We start from the raw sequence: 25,279 nt of genomic DNA on the forward strand, positions 1-25,279 counted from the left end.
CACAGGAGAGGAGCCTGATAACTAAAAGATCTGCCTCCCATCCTAATTTTAGATATTCTGGGAACCACCAGTAGACCTGCAGTCTGAGAGCGAAGTGCTCGGTTAGGAACGTATGGAACAATCAGATCACTGATGTATGATGGAGCTTGATTATTAAGAGCTTTATATGTGAGAAGAAGGATCTTGAAATCTATTCTGAATTTAACAGGTAGCCAATGTAGGGAAGCTAAGACAGGAGAGATATGATCTCTCTTTTTAATTCTCATCAGAACTCTAGCTACAGCATTTTGGACAAGCTGAAGACTTTTAACTACATTCTGTGGAATTCCTGAGAGTAATGAATTACAGTAATCCAGTCTTGATGTAATAAATGCATGAACTAGTTTTTCAGCATCACCCCTGGAAAGGATGCTTCTAATCTTAGCAATATTCCGAAGGTGGAAAAAGGAAACCCTACAAACCTGGTTAACCTGGGATTTGAATGGCATGTCCTGGTCCATAACAAGTGGAATTATAAATAGCATGTTTTGTCTCATTGACTTGTATTTATATTTTTGTTCTTCTGGGGAGCCGTGGTCAAGAAGTAGATGGGCATGACTTAGGCCCTCTATAAAGGAGGGTTGTCTGGTACACAACTTGTTCCAGTTACTTTAACTTTATTACAGTTAACGACTATCAATCAGAAGTTTCAATTTTACTGACCCTTTGAAAACCCTCAAATATGGAAGTCCAAAAAAGTCACTTGTTTTGGCTCACATCATCTTAAAGTTGCTTTAAGAATGAATGCAATTAGAATGACATCCTGTGGTCAAATCTGGTTTCTGCGGCAAATTTTCTAAACACAGTCGTCACTTTCTCGCTACCGTTCCATGAGTTTCATGGCTGTTGCTAGCTACAGATCAGCACCACAGGACTGTAGGTGAGTAGGTGAGTGAAGATGAGTCATAAACATTGTGTTAATAAGACAGAGAACTATAAACTAGCATTTAGGGGTACAAGAAATAACTTCAGGGTCACTCCTGTTAACTGGATTATGTTCCTTCCAAAAACATGCTCGTTCTGCCGGTCGCTGTCGAATTCCAAATGACTCGGCAACCACATGAGCTTGCGTACTGTAAACAAAGATCCCGCCTCTTTTTGGTCAATTTGAAAGGAGAAAAACTGACAACCCTCCAACCGGCTGAAAATGAAATCTGTTTCATTGTAACCTTCCATCCAGCATGACTGAGACATGAGACTGTTTCGTAATTATTTCACTGTCAAATTTTTATATATTGTACCTTTAAATATCTATTCTAAGCCCCGCCCACTGAACGGCGTAGTCTTTCCTTATTGGATCAGCATTTCTATTTCAGATGGGCTGCTTGACATTCCATATTATATGAAAAGAAGTTAATTTTATCTTGTGTTTGTTAACCTCAGTAAAAAGAACAGTGTGTTCTGTATGGTCTGACAGAAGGAAGAAGAAGAAATTATCTTTTATATAGATCAAGATAAAAAGCAGAAGGCGCTTCACAAGAACAAACATTAAAAATAAAAAAAGAAGATTTTAAAAATGATTCGACCCTCTCAGGCTCAAAATAAGTTTTGATTAAAGGACGAACAACCAAGTCCTTCAGGGGTGCTTCCGAGTTAAAAAATGCTCATGAAATACGTATATGGTGTAACCAGGTAGGCTTTAACGTTGCAAATCTGCAACGCCTGCCTCCAGAGGGTTAAAAATATCTTAAAATTTGGAGAATGTGAACAACGAGGTCCAGAGTCTGGAGGCCACAGCAGCAAATGATCTGTCACCTTTGGTCTTTAGCCTGTTGTGCTGCATGCACAACCATTAGGCTTTGGTCACTGGAACTCAGGGACCTGCTGGGAGTGTAGGGACTGAGAAGATCACTGATTTAAGATGGTGCTTGTCCATGTAAGGCCCTGAAGATCAGAGCCAGGATCTTGAATTGAACCCTGAAGTTGACTGGCAGCCAGTGAAGATAGAAGAGGAGCGGAGTGAAGTGGGTGTGTGGTTTGGTCAGAAGAAGTGGACAGGCAGGCATAAACCAACTAGTTCAGGGACGTTTTGCTCAAGAAACCTGAGGGCCAGTAAAGTCAGGTCAGCATTCTGAGATTACAATTACAAATCACTAGTTTTGAGCTGAGCCTGTTCTGGTGGTTTAGATGCAACAAGTGCTGGAATCTGCCTTCTTGGGCTTTCAAAAAGGAAATAAATGATTAAAAACTCCCCCAGCTGGCATTCAGGTTCTGCTGTTAGAATGATCTAGTCTAGGTCTGAAGAGCTTAAGTTTTGTATTCTTTGAATTAAAGCAGAATAAAGATGCTCAGAGAGTTGAAAATGAGTTGTAATTGTCCTTTCCACGTTGGTAAAGAGCGCACGCGTTTTCTGACGCTTGGGCGGTGCGGAACCCAACAGCGGTGCGCAAAAGTAGGGGCGTGAAACGGAATTAAGGGCCTGATTTATAGCGCAGTGTTTTTCTGGAAAACTGCGGGAAAAGTGGGAGTGCTCAACCTCAACGTTCACCCCCCTTACCGGTGCGACTGTAAGTAATCCTCTTTGCTTCTTTTGTTTACTTTTTCTATTCTTCATTTGAGCGCTCAGCTGCTCAAACACGCGAACGTTAGATAAAAGATTCGTCCAGTTTTCTGAGCAGCTGCGGGACACGACGCAGCCAGCACGCCTGCGGCGTTCCTGATTCCGCTTTTGTTGAAGCTTGGTGCTGTTTTAAATGTGCAAATGCATCTGTCATCTTTGCGCGGATTCGCCACAAAGGCGCTCAGCTGCAGCGCCGCTGAGGGGAGTTCCGGTGGGAGCCGACAGGAAACGTGATCAGCACCATGAATACGAAGAGATGAATCCGAATAAAATCCATAGATTTATTTTTTATTGCCCAGACAGGTTTGAACCCATCATGGCTTCCCCTCTGATGAGTCTGGTTCATGATGATGACAGGTACCAGAAGTCCTTCCAGCTCTTCCTGGAGCGCTCCTCAGAGCATCAGTGTATGAAGGACTTCATCCACAACAAGCTGCCACACATCCTGGCCAGGTAACCACACCTGTTGGAGCTTCAGCAGTAACCTGATGAAATCTGACTCAAACCACAATATAGGCGTAATATTTTACCTTTTTACTGTTACTACAACAAAAGATGGTTCTATAGAGTCCATAGCTGGAGAAACCTGATCTGCCACATAGCAGATGACTTTGACCTGTATGACACTGATAGGTAAAACGTTTGATTTTCCATAACCTAACTTTGGATTATGGTGTGGGATCATCAGAATAACGCTGACTTTACAGTTATGATGATGACGTTACAAACGTAGTAGTATCTGAGGAAAAGACCAGTTAAAATGATAAGTTAGTATATTGCACATAAAAGTGCATTTTAGAATAGAAAATAACGCCTTTGACTGTCATATTACACAAGTACAAAGAGATTAAAAGCAGCTCCTTCAGTGCAGTTAAACACATAATAAACAATTAAAAACAATGAACAAGTGGTGCAAAGTTGCTCTGTATAGATATTGGATATTACAACAATGCCATATAGATATTGGATACTGCAGATTGATGGGCAGAGGGGAGCCCAAGGTTGGCTTGTGTCTGTGCATATGGTGGTTATGCCTTTTGGGTTAAAACTGTTCTTGAGCCTGGTTGTGATGCACCCGTAGTGCCTCCTCGGCAGCAGGTCACAGCCAGGGTTGGAGCTGTTCTTGATTAGGTATTTTTGCTGTGCTGAGGCAGTGGGAGGTGGAAAAATCCATCAGGGAGGGTAGGAGGCTGCCGATTTATCCTCTGTGCTGCCTTTACAACCCTCTGACGCCTCTCCCTGTCTGCCATGGTGCAGCTGCCATACCATACTGTGATGCAGTAGGTCAGCAAGCTCTCAATGGATGAGTGGTAGAAGGTCAGTAGCAGGTTGGAGTCCAGGTTGAGCTTCATGAAGACCCACAGGAAGTGTAGCGGCTGCTGAGCAGCACATCTTGTCATTTTAAAATAACCAGTCATTTGAAGATTTACACCAAACTTAGTCAGTCTGATTTTTTTATTTGTGCAAAATGCATAATAATAATAATAATAATAATAATAATAATAATAATAATAATATTATTATTATTATAGTCTAACGTTCTGATAGGCCTACATGAGCATTCCCAGGTCTCAGGGTGGAGGAATGTCAGTTACAGGCCTGAACAAATATGACCGGCAGGATGGAGCCTGTGGATTTCGAGGCTTTTATTGCTCTCAAGACGTTTTTTCTGCTTTCCCTTCAGCATTGGAGATGGAAAGTCCCATCTAAATGTGATTGAGGTTGGAAGTGGAGCAGGTATGAACACAAACTGTCTCTTATGTGCAGCGTAAATAGCTTGGTGCTCTCTGCAGGGAGTGTTAATGATTAACCTATAACTGACACCTTTGAGGGTTTCTTTTATACCTGCTGCAAAAAATGGAAGGGGGTTGGTGCTGGATTGTCGGACCGGGGATTGGGAGGGATGTGTCTCGTCACCAGTCTCCTCTACGTTTCACTTGGACTGCCGGTACCGCTGGTCTAGAAGATAACTTCCTTCAGTTAAACTCTGAAAAGACTGAATGTCTGATCGTTGTCCCTGAGAGCATGGTTCCCCTGATTAGTCAACTTGGTCATTTATCCTCTGCCGTCAAGACAAACTCAAGGAATTCGGGGGTGTTTTTGACCAATCAATGTCTGTTGAAGGTCACTCAAAAATATTGGTCCAAAACTGTTTTTATCACTTAAGAAATATCTCCAAACTGCGAAGGTTGGTGTCAAAACATGAACTTAAAATGGTTCTCCATGTCTTTATCTCCTCCCGTCTATATTACTGTAACACACTCTTCACATGTTTTAACAAAAAAGCTCTTGACCACCTTCAGTTGGTCCAGAACTCTGCAGCGAGGCTCCTAACTGGCTCCTAAGGTAACCCTAACCCTACCCTTTAAGAAGAACAAAAACATCTCACTGCAACCAAACGTTACCCAAAATATTAAGTATTAAACACTTTCTGGTTGGACTCTGAGTTTATATTTTTATGTCACAAGAATATCAGACCATACAGTAAATATATATTGTGTTTATTTTATTTTATTGGAACAAATTTGTTTTTTGAGATCAAATTATAATAATTGTCTTGTTATCTTTAGGTGACATTGACCTTGAAATGCTCTCAGAGCTCCACAAGAAGCACCCAGAAGTGACCATCGATAACGAGGTGGTGGAGCCAAGCAGCCAACAGTTACATCACTATCAAGGTATGTGGGACAAAGTTACTTCCTGCTTGCATACTCCAAAATACGGCTGAATGTTTGTTTTCTATAAAAAGTAAAAATTGTAAAATAATTTTAAGGCACACTTAAAATTAGGTTTTAACATTTCTCCCTACTTTTTGAAAATGGAGTTACCACTCGGCTGCAGCCTTCTTTTGCTAGTGCTACAGGCTAACGCTAACATGAGCCAACTACTAAGCCACAAAGTCAAAAGAACCACACTGTTGGTCAAAAGTATTACTACTTACAAATCAATTAGCATCACAGCCAGATCACCATCAGTCCTTGATTTTAATGAGCAGCATTTTTTGTAGAGTAGCAATTTTGCAATGTAGCCATTTTGTTGCGAAACGTAGCATAGCATATTTCCTAGTGTGGAAAATAAAGGGTTATCAAAGAAAAAGTTTTGCTTTCACGAAGCCAGAAAATGTGCTTTAGACATCTACAGCCAAGATTCAGAAATTTGTATAATTTTTGTGCAGAAATCACCAACATTAACCTATTAGGTGTGTTTTTGTCTTAAGTTTTAGTGTCTCAGAAACCAGAATTAAACTACACAAAGTTCACCTGGAACAAGATGACAGCCTCAGAGTTTGAGGAGAACTGGAAACAGAAGAAGATGACAAAGAAGGCAGACTTCGTTCACATGATCCAGGTTGGTGATGACGTCTCTCCAGCTCCCGCACTGTACTTCTGACACGTGGGTAGGGGCTGCCAACTCACGCATTGAGCATGAGACTCGCATTTGTCCCTCATCACAGCTCTCAAACCACACCTTCAATATGTCACACTGAAGAATCAGCCACCCCCCCCCCCTCCCACCCCACCCGCAGTGAAGCTTGGTTTTTGCTTGACGCATTTACTTTCCGCTTGGTGATGCGGCTCGCGGCTGGAACGCGCTTCACAACTCGCAGCGTTTATGGTTCGTGCGGCTTGTCTCTGCGGTGAGCCAATATTCTCCCAAACTGTAGGGGGCAGCATGGAGCTCTACAGCATGCATCCAACACTACACCATAGTAGACAGTGTTGGGAGTAACGCCGTTTAAGTATAACGGCGTTTCTAACGGCGTTCTTTTATAGGTAACGGAATAATCTAATTAATTACTTTTCCCGCCGTTGCAACGCCGTTACCGTTACTAGGGACGGAACGTTGTGCGTTACTATGTGCTTGTAGAACGTTGAGCAACAGTGTGAGGCTTTCTGACCGCCACACTTCAGCTGCAGCCAGGGAGAGAGAGGTGTCGGTAACACACTTACAAACACGATGATGATTGGCCGGGTGGGTGGAGACCCTCACGGTCTCAGTCGCTGCATTCTGTAGACACAACGGGAATAACTCCGTTTAAAATAACCGCGTTAATAAAAAATATTTCTTTCTGTAACGAGCAAACTAATTAATTATGTCTTCTTTTATCAAAACGTTGTTCATGTTACTGATAAGAAAATGCGTGCGTGAAGCAGCGCGTTGTGTTGAAGCTGTCATCATCAGCTGATCAGGAGCTTAAGAGGTAGATGTTTAAGAGCATCACGGCCCGTGAAGAACGAGGAAGACGTGATTAATATCTACGGCTGCAGACCCCCCGCAGATTTGTTGCTGCAGCAGCGACTCTGCGGGTCTGCAGCCGTGCCCTAGCGTGACAGCGGGACGTCCCGAAGGTCCGCTCATCTGTTCACCGCTCAGACGTCCTGATCTTCTATACCTTCCTAGATCATCCAGCTGTAACCTGTTTGTGATCATGTCTTTAGTCCCGCTGTAACACTGATGCATCAGTCTCAGACACTGTGTGTGTGTTTACCACCCAGCTTCAGCTCTTCTGTGGTTGGGTCTGACCCAAGTTAGTAAATGTAAGTCCTCCATCAGATTTGTGCCTCTTCTAGTGTCATTTTAAAGGATTTTATTTATTTATTTAACCGTTACTAGATTAGCAGCAACAGAAATGCTGCTAAAAACACACAATTATGTGAAGCTGGAAAAATTAGAATACTGTGCAAAATTACATTTATTTCTGTAATTTAACTAGACTGAGATACCATTTAAAGGCTCGGGAACCTTTACAGGTGTTTCTATTTGCAATTTTAAATTTTAGCTGATTGGGTTTTTGTTAAATATCACACAGTGACCTTTTAATAGTCTAGATTAGTGTAATGTTCCTATTAGTAGTTCCTCCTGTTAAGTGCTTATTTGTTTAAATTATTCAGGTTTATATAAAACATTTGGACATACATTTTATTATGTTCAGTCATTACTCATTTATATTTTACTATTGTAGTAATTCTTGCATTCTTTAATGAAAAAAGTAACTAAGTAGTTACTTTTGTTGGTAATTAGTTACTTTTATGATCTTGTAACTCAGTTAGTAACTGAGTTACTTTTTTGACAAAGTAATCAGTAACTATAACTAATTACTTTTTTAAAGTAACGTTCCCAACACTGATAGTAGAAGTAGAAACTACTGTTTACAACATGGCATTTCATTATTTTTAACAGCGTCCTCGTCTTTTCCGACAGTGCGAGCTGTTTCTCTCCAAGAATTAATAACAACATGTTGATCACCGTGATCTTTGAGAGCTGAATCATACAAATGTCTGTATTGACGAACCTCTGCCATACTAGTTCTTGCCAGTCCGCCATGTTTTTCCACGTCCGTCCACGAGGTTAGAAAATTTCCTAGGTGCGCGGTGCGGAAATTTTGGGCTGTGGGGAGGCACGGTGGAGGGGCGTGGTTGTTAAAATGATGCAATTTTGCCGTGCGAACCTGGCGGACGCGTCAAGCATAAACCAACCTTAAGCTTTCAGGGGCAAAACGGTCCACCCCCAACCCCCCCCAACCTGCTCACGCATTTAAAAGTTCAAAAGTTGGCAGCCCTGTCTAGGTTACGTTCATTAGGTGGCACTCGATGGCAATGAATTCCACTAGATCATCAGTTTAGCAAAGAGATATAACCCCTACTGCACACCCTACTGCAACGGCAGCGAAACGGCACCGCTTCAAAGAGAATCCATTATAGTCTACGGAGTGTAACAAACCAGCCGCCATACGGCGGTTTTCAGATGCGTCCCATAGCGACACGCCGCGCTGCTAAAGATAGGATCGGGTTATTTTTTTTCTGTGAGCGTCAATTACAACAATTAACATAGGGCTAGACAGGAAATCACAAATGGTCTCAGTGTAAAATCCATGGTAATTTTCAATGTAAAAGTATTGCAGCGATGCAATTTGATATATAATGAAGCTTAGGTGCGACCTGACAGCTTATTTACTCACAGCATCGATCCAGAAGTCGAGTGGTGTGCTTTCATGGCTTCATTCCTGGCGGTGGAGAGGAAAAACATCACATATGACATCAAACAGCGAAATAAAATGTGATTTCCTTCTTTTTTGTTTAATGTCGGATTGCATAAACAACTCGTAACCTTTGACGTCTCATGGGATCTCATGGTCTCACGAGGAGGTTGGCGAAAGTCTCGAGAGATTTTGTGATCTCACGAGTCGAGCGAGGAGCACGGCAGAGATGCCGCTTTGCTGCCGAGACTCTCCCGGTGTGCACTTGAGTTCTGTGATTGTTGCGAGTAAACCTTTCCGCTGCCGTTCCGCGCCGCCTTTGCTTCCAGTGTGCAGTAGGCGTCATAAGGTGCTCTGTGAATGCAGCTACCAACTCATTTTGTGGTGAAATCGACAGATGCTGTACTATGTGAAGGATCTCGGCGCCACCATCAGCTTCTTCCAGAGTCTTCTCGATAAGAACGGGAAACTTATTATAACTCTAGTGTCTGGTGAGTTGATTGATGTAATTGCAAATAAACAAATGGTTTTTGGGCAGAGAAATAGCCTGAACTGGTCTGTAATGTAGCAGTTCTGGCTATTTAGACTCTCATCTGCCCACGATTCTGGCTCCAAAACCAGTTCCCTCAAGAGGGGTAACCCCAAACCTGCTGGTTGACACCACTGGCAGGGATGCTCTCTAGCTGAAGAAGGAAACCTATCAAGTCTTTTTTTGCACGTGGGACCCCAAAAGAAGCCGAATGGGTACTAGTAGTCCGAGCTAAATGCGTCTTGGTTGACTGACGAGGTAAAAACCCGGGCATGGGAGGAGTTTGAGACCATGGAGAAGCACTTTCATATGGCTTTGAGGAGATTTTTCTCCACCACCTGGCGTCCCAGGAGGGGGAAGTGGTGCACTGCCAACACTGTTTATAGTGGGAACAGTGTACTGCTGACCTCAGCTCGGGATGTTGTGGGTTAGTGGGCAGACCTCCTCAATCCCACCCAGCCAGTCTTCTAGTGAGAAAGAGTCTGGGGACTTTGGGTCTGGCTCTCCAATCTCTGGTGTTGAGGTCACCAAGGTGGTCAAAAGCTCCATGGTGGAAAAGCCCCGGCAATGGGTGAGATTTACCCGGAAGCCTCTGAATATTGTGAGGCTGTGTGGACTGAAGTGGCTTTGCAGAATCACGTAGACATTGGAGGCACTGGATAGGCAGATTGGGGTGGCGAGCTCCCTGTTTGAATTCGGGGGGCCGAATGGTGTGTTCCAACTACAGGTGGCAGCATTACTCCTGAGCTTTCCTGGTAAGGGCTGTTCGGGTGTTCTGGAGAGGAGAGAGAGCGTAGCTGAAAGGCAGAGCTCTTAATTTACAGATCCATTTACGTTTCAACCTTCTTCTATGGCCACAAGCTGTGGATTTGAATAGGAGAGAGGAATGTTTTTTGCTGAATGTGAAGTTCCATTACTCAGACATGACAACAGCTCACTGAAACTGCAGGCCTCTAATATTATGAGGCAGAATCTCAAAAATCTACAGTAATTTATTCCAGTAACATGCTTGCAAAGTGCAACTGGCAAAGGAAGAACAGCTGGCACATGACCACCAGGCAGAAATGGAAAGAACTGGTTCATTTGGTAGGCTCAACGCACCGGAGCGGGATGACCCCCGACCCCTCGCAAGAGCCGTGAGGATGATGATGATGATGATGGCATGCTTGCACTATTATAATCTGTTTACCTTTTTGTGGTGTCTGTTCCTAGATAAGGGTGGCTGGGGGAAACTGTGCCAGAAATACAGGAACCAGTTGTGCAGCACAGGAATAAGTTATTGTGTAACCACAAGAGACATCAGATGCTTCCTGGACTCCAAGGGAGTGAGCTACCAGAGCTTTGACCTGCCCTCTCACATGGATATCACCGAGTGTTTCACTGAGGGAGATGAGAAGGGAGAGCTGCTTCTTGATTTCCTCACCGAGGTGCTGGACTTTAGTAAAACCGCCTCGCCGGAGCTGAAAGCCGGTGTGTTGGAGCTGCTGCGGCACCCGGACTGCAGCTCCCGGTCCGAGGACAGAGTTGTTTTCATCTACAACCTCGAAGCCATCGTTATTGATGAACCAACCTAAACACGTTTATAGCAGCAGAATTATAACACCTAATGATGTCAACTGTAAAGTACGCTATTGGCTAGTTAGCTAAACCCCTGCTTTCAGTGGAAATTGGACTATGAACTTATTACTGGGGCTCACTTTAGAAAAGCTGGAGATAATTAATTACACATTACATGTTAAAGCCCTTGAAGGTAATATTTAGGTCTGCAGGAGCTTGAAGTGGTAAATTAAAAACTGAGAAGCGGATTCAGGTTTCAGCTGGGGAAGGTTAAACTTTAGGTCAGTGACTGAAAACTCAGAAAATCTGGACATTTTGCTGAATTGTCAACACATTTAAATGGCTTAACACTAAAAAACCAACTCTACAAGGCAGACCAAGTGCTACACATTGTCTTGTAAAAGGCAGCTTCTAGCTATCTTTCTTACCACGACTGCACATTTGGGTCAAGTGTAGGTTTTTCTCTTATCTGTACTGCCTTGCTGTGCACAAAATTACAAATGAACTTGTTCAGATGTTAGCAGAACAGCACGGAAGCTGCCGCAAAGAATCAGGTAATGACAGCAACGGAATCACTGCTTATAAAAGCTAAATAATAGAAATGAGTTCATTTTTAAAAATAGTTTTTCTCAGTTGAAAAGAAAAATAATGCATGTCTGTGACAAACCAAGGAGGTAGTCAAATAGTTTGAAACTGGCTACTTTCTGGATGAGACCAGATTATTCCTAATTTCCCTTTCCTTCCAGAATATTGTGCTGTGCTCCACTTAAGTGCTGTGTTTTTCCCTTGGTGGGTCTGTTTGGGGAACCATTTAACAAATATAATTTGAGCTTTGTGAATTTTTGTCCTGCTGTATGGAGTTTTTGTGTCACCTAGTGGGCAATGTGAGTTACTACAAGCAAAACATTAGAAAAAAACTGGATTGGAAAATAAAGTTTTCAGCTTGTTTTATTTGACTTATTGTGTTTTTTGTCTCTTTGTGTCTCAGCCGTACAGAAGACAAACAACTGAATGCATCTAGAAAAGAAAGTATTTAGATGAAAACGATCAATTATGAATAAACCTCAACAAATACAACAATAATAATGTTTCCAAAACAAGGAACTAAGCCACTTTAGAAGCAGGAAAACGGATCCAGTGCACATGTTAGATTGAGAGCACGACTGCAGCTGCTTCTGGTGAATCAGTCAAGGTCAGAGTTACATAACAAGGAATTAGTGAGTAAAACGGTGCCTGTGAAGGGCAGCTTGTAGCTTCCCAGTCTCCACACTTCAAATCCACCTCCTCCAGGTTCACGTTTTACCTCTTAGGTGTGTTCTTGCTGTGTCGTGGTTCTAATTCCATGCTTTTGTTCTTTTTAAACACAGAAACAGTTTTTGTTTACCTGTTTTGTTTTGTAGCTACAGTTTCGCCGTCGGCATGGAACGTTTTACCTTCTGTGCCTCTGAAGGAAGGTTTTTTGTCACCACTGTGGTAAATAAATGATTTGCTTTTGTGCAAATGGATTGCCGGGACCAGTCATGGCTGAAACAGTGAAGAGCACGTGCTACGAGGGCTGTGGTGTGAGTGACTTCCACTTTTATCTGGAAAAGTCAAACGAGCACGGGGAAATTCCCAAGTTCGTCCACGATGTCTTGCCTGGGGAATTCAAAAGGTATGGGACAAATAAGGGGGGAATATTTGTTTTCTGCAGGGAATAGCCGGGTTGGGTGTGGGTGGGGGGGTGGGGGGTGGGGGGGAACAATTACAAAACATGCTATTCATGATTCTTTCTCTGACGTTGATATTTCTTAGATTTTTTCCCATCACACCTCGCACTGACCCTTCAAGAGAGAAAATGTCAATTTTGAGAAATTTAAAGATTTACAAAAGTCTGAGCGAGAGCAGCGGTACAATTTTATTCTTTTGTTTAGCATTCGTGTGTTAGCGAGTTTTCCTCACTTGCAGGATTGGAGCAGGTCAAACCAGCCTGGATGTTCTTGGTGTTGGAGATGGAGGAGGTAAGTGAGTGTTTGACTAATCTACAGTAAAGTCAGCAACAACATGATCATAAACTGGATGAATCATCCTAAATGATGGCAGATTAAACTGGTGATTTTAAGAACATCTGTTACGCATCCAGGAAGCCATGTTTCTGTAAAACATTTAATTTCACATTCTGATATTTAAGCTTTGTCTTCGTAACATCTTTGCCTTCTTTGCTCGTCACCATTTGCTCCCAGCTTCTTTGTCTCCTGTTTAATTTGTCAGGGATTTGGAGTTTTATTCTCAGGATTAATTGGGCTTTGGAAAATCCAGTCAGCTGCTCTTGCACGTAAACAGCTCCCCCATCGGCATGATGGCTCATCATAACAGATGTTAATAAGCTCCAGAAGTACCAGCAGAAAGAGTTTAAGCAGCACGACTTCCCAACTGGGTTGAGTAGCTGCTACAAATATTACTGTTTTATTGAAGAACTGGAAAGGACCTGAAATGAAGAACAACAATAGGCTCTGAGCTATTGCTAATGTGATGTCATAAAGAAATAAAGCGGGATTTAAAAGATATAATTTAAAAATGTTTTAGCGGAATTGCCTCCTCCAGGTCAGATAGATGTCCAGATGCTCTCCCTGCTGCAGTCGGCATTCCCTGCTGTTCCCGTAACAGCTGACATTGTGGAGGGCAGCTTGGAGCTCACAGACAACTTCAAAGGTGTGCATCATCATCATCATCATCATCATTCATAAGCACTTTAAACCAGCTTGACTTTTAGCTCTTAATGCAAAACGTACGTAAGTGGTGAGAGGAACAAACTTAGTGGTCAGTTCAGTTTCTTGAACGGTAGCAGCTCGAAGGTTAGGCATGAAGGTTAAGATGACTCCTCGGCTGTTCTAGGAGCGGTGCCCCTGGGGATAATCTGTATCTGAAATTTGATTGGCTGCCTGAAGTGCCCCTGTTCTGTCACATCTGTCCTTTGTGCAGTGATCAAATGGCGTGTGGTTGTAATTCAAAGTCCAAACACTGGTGGTGCTAATGAGCCAAATAGGAATTTCCAGTGTGTGTAAGGATGTTGGGCTAATACTTGACCCCCCCTTATAAATATTATGGCCCCTCAGGGACCCCGTACTCAGAACAATCAGATCCGCCCCTGAGGCGACGTGCTGAAACTGAGCTGTTTGATGGAAAAGGGGGATTTAAATGACATTAAACTTGACAGGTTGTTTTGTGAATTTCAGAACTTGCTGATTTTCTGGGATTTTCATAATCAGATTTATTGTCAATAAGCCAGTTTACTTACTGACTCACAGACTGGTTCTAGATTACAGTAGCTTAGATAAGCTACTGTACTGTGTGTGTGTGTGTGTGTGTGTGTGTGTGTGTGTGTGTGTGTGTGTGTGTGTGGGTATGTATATATGTATATAGGTGTGTGTGTAAATGAACATGTGTGTGGGTATACATGTTCTTATGTGTTTTTAGGTATTTTTATTCTCATTTATTGTGGTTGTTGTATGTTTTAGAGAGCGAACATCTACCGAAGACAAATTCCTTGAAAATGTAATTTTACTTGGCCAATAAATCTGAAATCCGAATCTGAATAAACTCTGGCTCCTATAAAGGTCTGCAGAATGACATCTCTGAAGCACAACAGCTGCTTCAGATGGACTCCAGCTGGAGAAGACTACATCAGGTGTCACTCCTGTCAGCTGGGATCAGGCTATGGCTACAGTCCCCACAGGATCACCAGAACTGGCTCACGATTTGGTTTCACCAACACAAAAGCATGGATCCATCCTTCCTTTTACCAGTGCTTCAACATGGTGTTGGTGGTGGTGGGTGTTCTTGGTCCCTTAGCACCACCGGATTCTGGTTTAAACACCACAGCCTACCAGAGATTTTTTGCTGACCATGTGTATCTCTTTGAGCACATGGAACCATCTTCTGTTGGCTAATACCAGCAGGTTCATGCACCATGTCACAAAGCTCAGATCATCTCTAACTGGTTTCTAGAACATGACCAAGAGTTCACCTGGCTCCAACGGCCTCCACGGTCTCCAGATCTCAGTACAACCCAGAACCTTTGGGAAGTGGTGGAACAGGACATTCTCCTCATGGATGGAGCGGATGCCGTCATGTCAGTGTGGCATCCGGGGTTGGTTGTAGTTGCCAGTAACACACAACGCCACCTGGGGAGTTGCACCCCAGGAAATAAGGACACACAGGTCCAATCAGGCAGGAGACGTGGTCTGACCAATGGCATGCTTTTATTAAAATATAAAAGAGAAAGAAAAGATACTAAATTAATCTGAACAGGCTGAAGCTTACAGGGTCCAATTCGACCAACCAAAAAAAAACTAAAGTCACCCATCACAGTGCCGTGCATCCAGGAGATGCACGATGAAATAACACACACACTCACACGTGGAAAACTCCCACCACCAAGGCCGATCGTGCCCACTGGGAGCAAGCAGCCTGCAATAAAAAAAAGAAACTGTTAAAAACAAAAACTGTTAAAAAGATGGACAGCCTGCTAGGTCACCAGCCAGGAGTTGCAGGCTGTCTAAAATAAATAAAAATAAAGCAAAATAATTTATTTTAAAAGAGCAATCAGTCTCGCTCAGATGCATGCCAGACGTGCGCCACGCACAGCAAAGAGCTGCTAAACAGCTCGAAAGTTCCTGCTGCTGCGGACACCGGAGAGGTGGTCCTTCCTGGACCAGAGTTGAGTTCCACTACAGCCTAGCCTAGGAGGCGATGTCGTTGGTGGCCGTGGACCCGATCTGGTATAGGTCAAGCGGGACCAGCCGCTGTCACATCCAAGCACCCGCACGCCGGGCGATACCGGGAACTCGTGTCCTCTACTCGTGGGAGCCGGGGAGAAGCGAAACAGCAGAGTCTGTGGAGGTGCAGACTCTAAAATGAGTCAAAGCTAATTAAAATGAGCAGCTGAATGGTGAAAAGGGCAGGGTACATACCTTAGGCGTTAGTTTGCCCACCTTAGCCGGCGAAACACTGGTAAGTCCCAGAGCTGATCGGTCACACACCAGCCACCACTAGACTAATATGATCAACACAGACTCCTAAGCTGCCATCGCCGAAGGGATCCTTTTACTTACAGTTTGCGCTGAGAGTTCTATTTCGTCTAGTCTTAGCCCTTAAGCTAGCTGCTATTGGAAGGATGATCTCCGCATCAGCCAATCATGAAGAGCTTAAATGTACGCCCACCAATAGTGGGCCCCCTCGTGGTATATAACCGCAGTGACCCCACTGCTCACCTCCTTTTTCTCTTCATGCCAAGCTTGAGAGCTTTATTAAAGAGCAAATATTATCTCAAAAGAGCAAATTATCCGAAGACAAATTACCAGCCATGTCCAGCGACACCAGACCCTGCCAGACGGGCTCCATTTCCAGCGGCGACCTGCACGCTAAGTGTGAGGTCTGTCTCGGGGCTCACCACGCTGGCCTGGCCTTGACCCCGCAGGCCTCGTGCCCGTTCTGTGCCGCTCTGCCCGTGGCGGAGAAGATTCGCCGGGTCGAGTACTTCACTCCCGCCGCCGACGAAGAATTTCCGGTGGCTGACTTCTACCCGCTGGACAAGGCTTTGGTTTTCTTCGACGCCGGTCAGGAGCCGGCTGGCTTCAACCGGCTGGATGACGTCACTGACAGCGAAAACTACAATGAGGCGGCGTCCCTCCTAGACATAACGGAGGTCGACGAGCTTCGCTCAGCGGGTCCTTCTGCCCCAGTGGCTTCTCGCTCCTCCCTGCCAGCAGTAAGAGCACTGCTCCAGGAGCTGCCCGCCATCATTTCTGCGTCAGCAGCCCGCAAGGGGCTAGCTGTGCCAGAACCAGCCCTGCCTGAAGCGGATGATTTGGCGGGAATTTTCGGGGCAACTCAGACACGCTGTCCAGACCCTGTCTGGCCGCGCTTCCCCGCTGCTATGAGCTGCTGGTCTGCCGCCTTCTCCGAGCCTGCCAAGCTCAAGGCGCCAGTCTCCACATATGCGCCCATCACCAAGGTCGAGGGGTTTTCCGACCAAGGCTGGCCGTCCGTTCCTCCACTAGAGCCGGATTTGGCCTCGCTGTTCGGCGCCAAGCACCACCTCGCTGGCCCGCGAGCTGTTCCCGCTTCAAAACATGACCAGCTGCTGACGCGGCTCACCGACCGCGCACATCAGTGTGCCTTTCAGACCGGCGCTGCAGGGAATAACATCGCCCTTCTTGCCTTCGGCGTCTCCAAGATGATGGAGGAGCTGGAAGCTCCCGAGGAGTCGAAAGCCGTCATAACTAAGACTGCTGATGCCATCCTCAATCTGTGTGCTGCTGTGCTCACCGGTTCTGCTCGCATCGCTGCCTGGCAGACCCTCATCCAGCGAGCGATCTGGCTGAAGGCCCTGCCCTCCATTCCGGAACATCTGCAAAGGGAGATGCTGGATGGCCCCATCACCACCGATGTTCTGTTTGGTCCCCATCTTAGGGGCGTCATTGAGAGGGCTCAGAAGACGGCCGAACTATCGGCTACGGTGCGAGACCTGGTCCACCCTCGGTCAGCCTCGCACTCCGGCCGTTCAGCCAGAGGATGGGACGAACGGCGCGGAAGCTTCAGATGTCCAGCTGCACCGCCCGCTCCACGGAGCCGGCCTCCCGCTTCGGCTCCACATCAGCGGGACCAGCGAGATGGCGGGCAACGGTTCCGGCGGGGCCAGCAGACGCCGTCTTGGCAGTCCCAGGTGCAGGAGCCTCGCCGAAAGCAGCCACGGAAGTGACTCTTTGGGGGGAATGTGTGTGTTACTGATTGTTCTGATGTTGTTGGTTTTGAAATAAAACCCAAAAAACGTCACTCAAGAGCTCAATCCTACAGTCCTCCACAGAATCCTCTGCCGAGTTTTCACACATGTTCCCCACACCAAGCACTGCTGCACGCACACATGTTCCTGCAGGTAGTCGTAATACACGGCCAGCCGTAAGGGTGCGCTCCATTTGCGCTCTGGCCCCAGCATCCGGTCAGGCCCAACTCGTCCCGCTCTCCCCACGCCGTTGGGTGGGGCGGGATGTCATGTCGCTGTCTCGACCACGCGCGGCGGCACAGTGGGCGGCTCCATCCGCTAGCACTCTGTCGCCCCCGTGCACAGGCCCGGCTCCCACTCGTCCTTCACTCTCGGACTCCACGCTCCGCGGTGTGGACCAGCCTGTTCCAGCTGTTTCGCACTTGCCCTTTCGAGCGCAGCCCTCCATGGGTCGCCCCCAGTTCTCTGGTACGGGCGACGGCGGTAAGGGCGCATGCACAACCCTCAGACGTTGTTCACGTGACCGCGCACACGCGTCCATTGTCGGAACGCGCGCACGAGTGGCGCCGCCTTTGCATCATGAGCAAATGGATTTCGGACACCATTCATTGCGGTCACACACTTCATTTTCAGGCCACTCCACCTCCCTTCAACGGGATCGTGGAGACGACGTTCACATCGCAAGTACAGTCTCAGGCGCTAGAGCTGGAGCTGCGGGAACTTCTGTCCAAAGACGCTATTTCCCGAGTCCCTCGCGGACAAGAACTCTCGGGTTTCTACTCCCGTTACTTCGTAGTACCGAAGAAGTCGGGAGGAATGAGGCCGATTCTCGACCTGTCCCTGTTCAACTGCTCCATAGCAGTAATGCATTTCCGCATGTTAACGATGAGACAAGTCCTGGAATATGTGCGCCCCGGGGATTGGTTCACGTCAATCGACCTGAAAGACGCATACTTCCACATACCAGTAGTTCCAAACCACCGGAAGTTTCTGCGTTTTTCGTTCAAGGGAGTTCAATATCAGTTCAATCGCCTCCCTTTCGGCTACTCGCTAGCCCCGCGCACTTTCTCCAAATGTCTGGAGACCGCGCTGCAGCCACTGCGCACGGAGGGAATGAGGGTCTTATTTTACCTGGACGATCTTCTCCTGTGCGCTCGGTCCGAGGACGAGGCGTCACAGCAAACCAGGAGGTTGACAGAGCATCTGTCAACCCTAGGGTTTTCTATAAACTGGGAAAAGAGCTCCATCCTTCCATCCCAGTCGATTGTGTATCTCGGGGTGGAGTTGGACGCCTCCCTAATGAGAGCACGTTTGTCGCCTGCAAGAGCGGCAGATCTCTCCACGGTGATCTCCCGTGTTCAACCCCGCAAGATCGTGAGAGCCCGGTTAGTCATGAAACTCCTGGGCATGATGTCCGCAGCCCATTCAGTAGTGCCGCTAGGTTTGCTGCGCACGAGGCGCTTGCAACGCTGGTTCGTCCGCCTCCGGGTACACCCAATACGTCAGAAGAGACGTATGTTGAGGATTCCCCCTTCAGTGGGCGGGGACCTCGCTCACTGGGGGAACCCCTGCATCCTCTCACGCGGGGTTCCCATCGGACGTCCTGCGTCACACGTATCTGTGTTTACGGATGCGTCACTGTCGGGGTGGGGGGGTACGTGCTTGTCCCACACGGTGGCAGATCGCTGGCCCTCCCACATGCACGAGCACATAAATGTGTTGGAGCTTATGACAGTGAGGAATGTGATCAGACACTTCGCTGCCCTTCTCGAGGGCCGTCATGTCGAAGTTCACACAGACAACCAGGTGGCGGCAGCCTACATAAATCGCCAAGGGGGAGTTCGATCCCTCCCACTGTTGCGTGTCGCCACAGATTTACTGTGTTGGACACATGTCCACCTGCTGTCCATCAGAGCCATCTACATTCCGGGGGTACTGAATGTAGCGGCAGACATCCTGTCGAGAGGGGGACCCCGCGACTCCGACAGGCGTCTACATCCTGCACTGATATCACAGATCTGGATCAGGTTCGGGGAACCGTCTGTGGATCTGTTCACGGCTCGCGAAAACGCTCAGTGTCGCCTGTGGTTTTCCCTGAGTCCCCGGGACGGACCCCCGCTCGGGGCGGACGCCTTCTCACACCAGCCCTGGCCTCGAACGCTCCTTTACGCGTTTCCACCAGTCCCTCTGATTCCCCGTCTCCTGGACCGAATTCGGTCGGAACAGCTCTCGGTGATTCTGGTGGCTCCCAGGCGCGTGTCCGCGTCATGGTTTCCGGACCTGCAAGCGCTAGTGTCCGGCTCCCCGTGGAGGGCGGACGCCCTTCTCCAGGCGGATGGGATAATCAAACATCCTCCGGAAATAGGCCAACAGCTGTGGGTCTGGCCGCTGAGCAGTCACGCTTAGAGGCTTCTGGGCTGCCGCATGATGTGGTGGCCACGATTCAGAGTGCGCGGGCGCCCTCTACCATTGCCTCTTACGCTGCTAAATGGGCAGCTTTCCAGAACTGGTGCGCAGAACGGAATGTTCAAGCGCTCTCCTGCCAGCTGGCGGATGTTCTATCGTTTTTGCAGATACTGATGGTCAGGGGCCTCTCATTCAGCACTGTTAAGACATATGCTGCAGCTATCTCATCATGTCATCAGGGTTTTGGAGATAGATCTGTTTTCAATCATCCCCTCACAAAACGTTTTCTAAAAGGTGTCAGAAGGAACAGACCTGTGTCCCGCCCGCTTTTTCCCCAATGGGATCTAACGGTGGTTCTGCACGGCTTATCTGAAGCTCCATTTGAACCCTTGGACCAGGTCCCACTCAAGTTCCTGTCGCTTAAAACTGCATTGCTGCTGGCGCTAGCATCAGTTAAGAGAGTGAGTGACCTAACCGCCCTCTCAGTGGCTTCCCGCATGCCTCAGGATCCGGGAGGATGGCGGGTCTGCTGTTTTATGCCCAACCCAGCCTTTGTGCCCAAAAGCATTAATGCTTCCTTCAAATCCAGGTCAATTTCATTGGCTGGACTTTTTCCTCCTCCCCATAATTCTGAGGAGTAGGCGGCTTCTCACCTTCTCTGCCCGGTGCGCGCGCTTGCACGATATGTGTCACGCACTTCAGGGATTCGTCGCTCACAAAACCTGTTTGTGCACTACAGGGAGTCTTCCCTTGGTCAGGCGCTGTCGGCCCAGCGCCTTTCACGCTGGCTGTGTGACGCCATTTCCCTCGCTTACACATCTTCAGGGCGGAATCCCCCTGAGGCACTCAGGGCTCACTCGGCCAGAGGGATTTCCTCTTCGATGGCGCTCCTCAGTGGTGTGTCAATGGAAGACATTTGTCAGGCTGCTTCATGGGCTTCACCCTGTTCCTTTACTCGTTATTATTTACGAGATGTGTCTTCAGGTTCCATCACTCGTTCAGTGCTTGGACCCCAGCAGGCTAAATGAATGCTTATGGCACCTCATTGGCCTTGCTGAGATGGATTTTATCCTCTTGTGGATGATGTTTTTTAGTGGGGGCCCCTCTCTTATCGTGCCTGCCTCAGTCTTTAGGCCTGGTCTGAGGCTGAACGTCCCCCACTAGAGGAGATTTGATTGGGTGTGTCCATTGGTTGTGTTAACCAGTGGGGCGTAAACCCATCCAGCTGTGCTTTATTCCAATAGCAGCTAGCTTAAGGGCTAAGACTAGACGAAATAGAACGTTGGTTACGTATTGTAACCCCAGATTCTATGAGTCTAGTCGCAGCCCTTAAGCCACTGGCCCCACTGGTTATGATGGGAATAAGAGCCATTGGAGGTGAGCAGTGGGGTCACTGCGGTTATATACCACGAGGGGGCCCACTATTGGTGGGCGTACATTTAAGCTGTTCATGATTGGCTCATGCGGAGATCATCCTTCCAATAGCAGCTAGCTTAAGGGCTGCGACTAGACTCATAGAATCTGGGGTTACAATACGTAACCAATGTTCCGAGCCCTGCTACATACACAACCGGCTCAACACCCCGGAAGTAAATGCCCGTTTAGTGAGAGGCAATCACCGTGGGAACCAACCCCTGTCCTTATAACAGGGCGCCCTCTACAGGTGATTGGTTAAGCAGCATCCCCCAGCTGCAAACGATCACCCTGCTACATCAGGATGGACTCTTGAGACACTCCACATGTGAAGAAAATCCATCCATCCATTTTATGACAGTGTTTGTTTTTAGTTTTTATGTGCCTCAAACAAGCCATTTCAAAAAGCCCCTTTTTGTGATGTCACTAGTGGGAGAATTCTTACTGAACCACCTGTCAAGTGCAAGAGGTCCGAGGCCCTTCCAGATATCGGAGCTTCTCAGCTTATAGCAGCCTAAGTTGGGGAAAGATGGGCGTGGCCAGTCCCAGCTTATTCTCTTAAAGTGACAGAGCCCTGAAATGGCTCATTTTGGAAGGTACTAAAATGTCAACAAAGCAACAGAAATAGCTTTATGTGAGAGGGATTATACACAAAGAACTTCACAAACATGTTTTGTGTCGACCATAGAACTATTGTAACTGAGGAAAAACTCCTAATATGTCCCCTTCAACGTCTTTGTTTTATTGTCAGCCAGAGGAAAGCTTGTTGTTACTTTAACAACTATTTAACTCTAAATGCACTTCAGTCAAGGCTTTATATCAGATGTTCAAACGTTCTGTGTAACAGATGATCCACTATGTGGATAGTTTGGCTGACACTATCAAGTTTTTTCACGGCCTTCTGAAACCAAGCAGTTGGCTCATGATCATCCTTGAAGCAGGTAAGAACTCCTTTACCTGAAACACAACCATCAAAAGAAGAACCATGTTGAAGGTTGATAGTTTTTTCCCCCTCCAGCCAGGGTCCAGCGGCTCAGACATCCTGTGGAAGACGTGCGCTAAACAGCTATGCGTCGACTACATCACCGAGTATCGCTCATCGGGAGAGGTTGTTGCCTCCCTGAAGAACCTGGGCCTCAGGAACATTCCATCCCCAACAGCTTCGACATCACCAAGTGTTTTCACCCGAGCAGCAAACCTGGCGAGCACCTGCTGAGTGTCATGACGGGAACGAGTCACTTCAGCCAATCTTTCTCCCCGGAGGTCAGAGCGGGAATTTGGGACCTTCTCAGGACCAAGTGCAGCACTGAGAAAGATGGAAAGATTCTTTTCAACAGTAACTTGACCTGCCTTCTTGTTCACGCCTGAGGAATTCCTGATGAAAAAAATTGAAGTAGAGCATTCTGATTTCTCATCATTGTGCATTATTGCCTCAATAAATCAATAGAAACTACACAGAATGTGCATTATTGTCATCAGAAAATCAGTTATAATTAAATCCACTAACTTCTTACTTCCTATATTTGTCATGACTCTCATTTTTCAGCCTTCATTCAGCTCACCTGGTCCCCTCACCAAGCTCCTGACAAGCCCTGTTTCCCTGGCAACCACCATCAACTCCATTCATCTCACCTGTTCCTGTAATCAGCTTCATCCACTTCACCTGCTCCTGACTCCTCAGCTCATCTCACACACCTGCTTCCCCTGCTATAAAAGATCCATTCAGCTACCCAGTCTCTGCCAGATTATTGAAGACTTTGCGCCAGTAAATTCTCCAGCACTCCAACCTCTGCCTGTACCATAGATCCCGACCTCGTTTCTGTTCCTTGACCAACCCAAGTGCCTGCTCCCTGCCTGGATTGTTTTCTCTGCCTCTGACTACCTGGATTCTCGACCTCAGCCCATTCTCTGGATTCTGCCTCCTGCCTGCTCTTTGTAGCATTCACGGATCGATCTGGTTTTGACTCACGCCTGCCCTCCGACTCTGTCTCCAGCCTCGCCCATCTGGTAACTCCACCAAAAATAAGACTTTTTTAATATACTTTAACTGTGTTTGGCGTCATTACGGGTCTTCTGAGTTCAGCTCATGACAATATTTGCCTTTTCTTTCTTTTTTGCACCGCAGCAATTTCCTAATGTTATGATTTTTTTGCTCAAATGGCAATAAACCCTTCTGATACTGATCCTCAGCTGGTACACATTCCTGATTGTTTTCCTTAATAAATCATCTTACAAGAACAACGGCCTACATTCGTGACGATCCCACATACAGTTATGGCCTCTTTTTTTGTATAAATCTACATGATATAATTAATATACCTTGATTCTCTACAACTTTTGCTCCCTGATCTTCTTGCTTTGGAGCATGGATTCATTTCCTAGTGATGCCTCCAAGCCTTAGCAGCACTTTGTTAGCTAAAAATCCCAAATAAACATCTGACAGAACATTCTAAAGAGAATTGATACAATGCAAAAAGGCATTAACAGGTTTACAAGGCGCAGGCTTTGATATCTGCACACCAAATGTATATCATCACATCTAAAGCAGGCTGCCAAGTGAAAAAAGTATCCAAATGGGAAAACAAAGCAGGTCATTTTCTGCATGCATCCTAACAATGTTTATGCTTGCTACATTTATTTTTACTTTTTCATCCTTTGTTGATGCAGCTAACGCATTCAAATGCATTACGGATATCAAAGCAAAACCGACCATCATTAGATAAGTTGGTGGCCTCATCTGTCATCCTCCACGCAGTAAACAAAACATTGTGATTCCACTTTGAGCCGTGATGATTTTTCTCCCGTTGCTCTGGAGATACTTCAAAGCAGTTCCATTAGCGAGAGCCCATCCCAAGTGCAATCTTTAGCATGTGAGCATAAAGGGCTCTTTGTGAGCAGGCTGATGCAGACTGGTGTGTGTTTGTTGGGGATGTCTATGAAAAGGTGAAGGTCATGAAGAGTTTAATGAAACTGGATGCAAAACTAAAGAACAGCTAAATTAGGCTTGAACACCTTCACGGAAATCTTTTTTCAGTTTTTATTCCTTCAAATTTTGGGGATGTTTAAAGTTTAAAATTTTTTTGCAAGCTAATTTCTCAGTGCAAAAAGAGCTCATTTATTGTTTAACTGTTTCATAAATATTTATATTAATTCATAATAACCAACCTTGGCCACGTGAGGTTTTACTGATTACTCTGGTCTGAACTGGTTTGTGTTTAACATGGCGGCTCCGGTTATTCAGGACCCCTCACAGGCCCAGTCCCAACACTCGCACTGCGCCCGAGGCCTTTCTGTGAAGTGCACTTAGAGGAGATGCACAGTAAGGCTTCGAGTGTGTAGTAGGACACAAGTGTGCTGTGATGGCCATCGCTGTTTGGGCTACTTTTTAAAACATTGTTATTGAAGGCACGTGACAGTTTTGCTTGCTTTTAGCACCCCCTAGTGTCCAATATGAATTTTCTGCAATCAAAAATGAAACCTCTCTTCGCTGTGCATTTGTCTTTTAACACCTTAATCTAACCGCTGAAACGTCTCCCAGCTGTCATTAGTTTCTACAGAATCGGTTCATCACTAAATCAAACAAATCAACTGTGTTCATGACCTAGAACCTCCAGGAAGCGTGCTGGATCCAGACTGCAGGGCCAGGTATGTCAGGTCCATTCTTTTCTATGTCCAACATTGGCCTGCCAGTCTGAAGTTGCAAATGTGGTATTCTGGCCACAGGGGGCGGTGGGGGTCTGAGTGACATTTCATTGACCCTGTGAAGCAGGGCTATTCAACACCAGGCTTTGAGGGCCGGTATCCAGCACGTTTTGGTTTTAACTCTGCTTCAGCACACCTGATTTCAATTAATAGGTGATTAACAGGCTTCTGCAGAGCCTGATAAGACTGCTGCACAGGTGATTCAACCACTGAATCAAGTGGTTGGAGCAGAGAAAACACTAAAACGGGATGGATACTGGCCTTCCAGGACCGGAATTGAATAGCTCTGTTGAAAAGGGTCATTTTAGCAAACACTGGCTCAAGAAAACGATT

The 25,279-nt window shown here is 46.4% G+C and overlaps 1 protein-coding gene and 1 pseudogene across 2 annotated transcripts; both read left to right on the forward strand.

The window, feature by feature from the left end:
• Nucleotides 1–1,851: 1,851 nt before the first annotated feature.
• Nucleotides 1,852–11,618, forward strand: LOC107390214 (histamine N-methyltransferase). Of its 2 annotated transcripts, none has more exons than XM_015966807.3 (7): nt 1,852–2,546; nt 2,899–3,052; nt 4,284–4,336; nt 5,170–5,277; nt 5,817–5,947; nt 8,974–9,067; nt 10,318–11,618. In XM_015966807.3, the coding sequence occupies exons 2-7, from the start codon at nt 2,916–2,918 to the stop codon at nt 10,677–10,679; spliced, it is 885 nt and encodes a 294-aa protein (XP_015822293.2). In that variant the 5' UTR covers nt 1,852–2,546; nt 2,899–2,915; the 3' UTR covers nt 10,680–11,618. The 2 variants fall into 2 exon arrangements, with proteins under 2 accessions (XP_015822293.2, XP_054603084.1); XM_054747109.2 differs by having other exon boundaries at nt 2,903–3,052.
• Nucleotides 11,619–11,748: 130 nt separating this feature from the next.
• Nucleotides 11,749–22,614, forward strand: LOC107389879 (uncharacterized; annotated as a pseudogene).
• Nucleotides 22,615–25,279: the final 2,665 nt, after the last annotated feature.

Source organism: Nothobranchius furzeri, chromosome 14 (assembly GCF_043380555.1).
Source record: "Nothobranchius furzeri strain GRZ-AD chromosome 14, NfurGRZ-RIMD1, whole genome shotgun sequence".
Classification (NCBI taxonomy): Eukaryota; Metazoa; Chordata; class Actinopteri; order Cyprinodontiformes; family Nothobranchiidae; genus Nothobranchius; species Nothobranchius furzeri.

Coding starts and splice junctions, on each gene's coding strand:
- LOC107390214 (XM_015966807.3), top strand. CDS start 2,916: ATGGCTTCCCCTCTGATGAGTCTGGTTCATGATGATGACAGGTACCAG. Junction 4,337..5,169: donor TGAGGTTGGAAGTGGAGCAG/GTATGAACACAA, acceptor TGTTATCTTTAG/GTGACATTGACCTTGAAATG. Junction 9,068..10,317: donor TATTATAACTCTAGTGTCTG/GTGAGTTGATTG, acceptor GTCTGTTCCTAG/ATAAGGGTGGCTGGGGGAAA.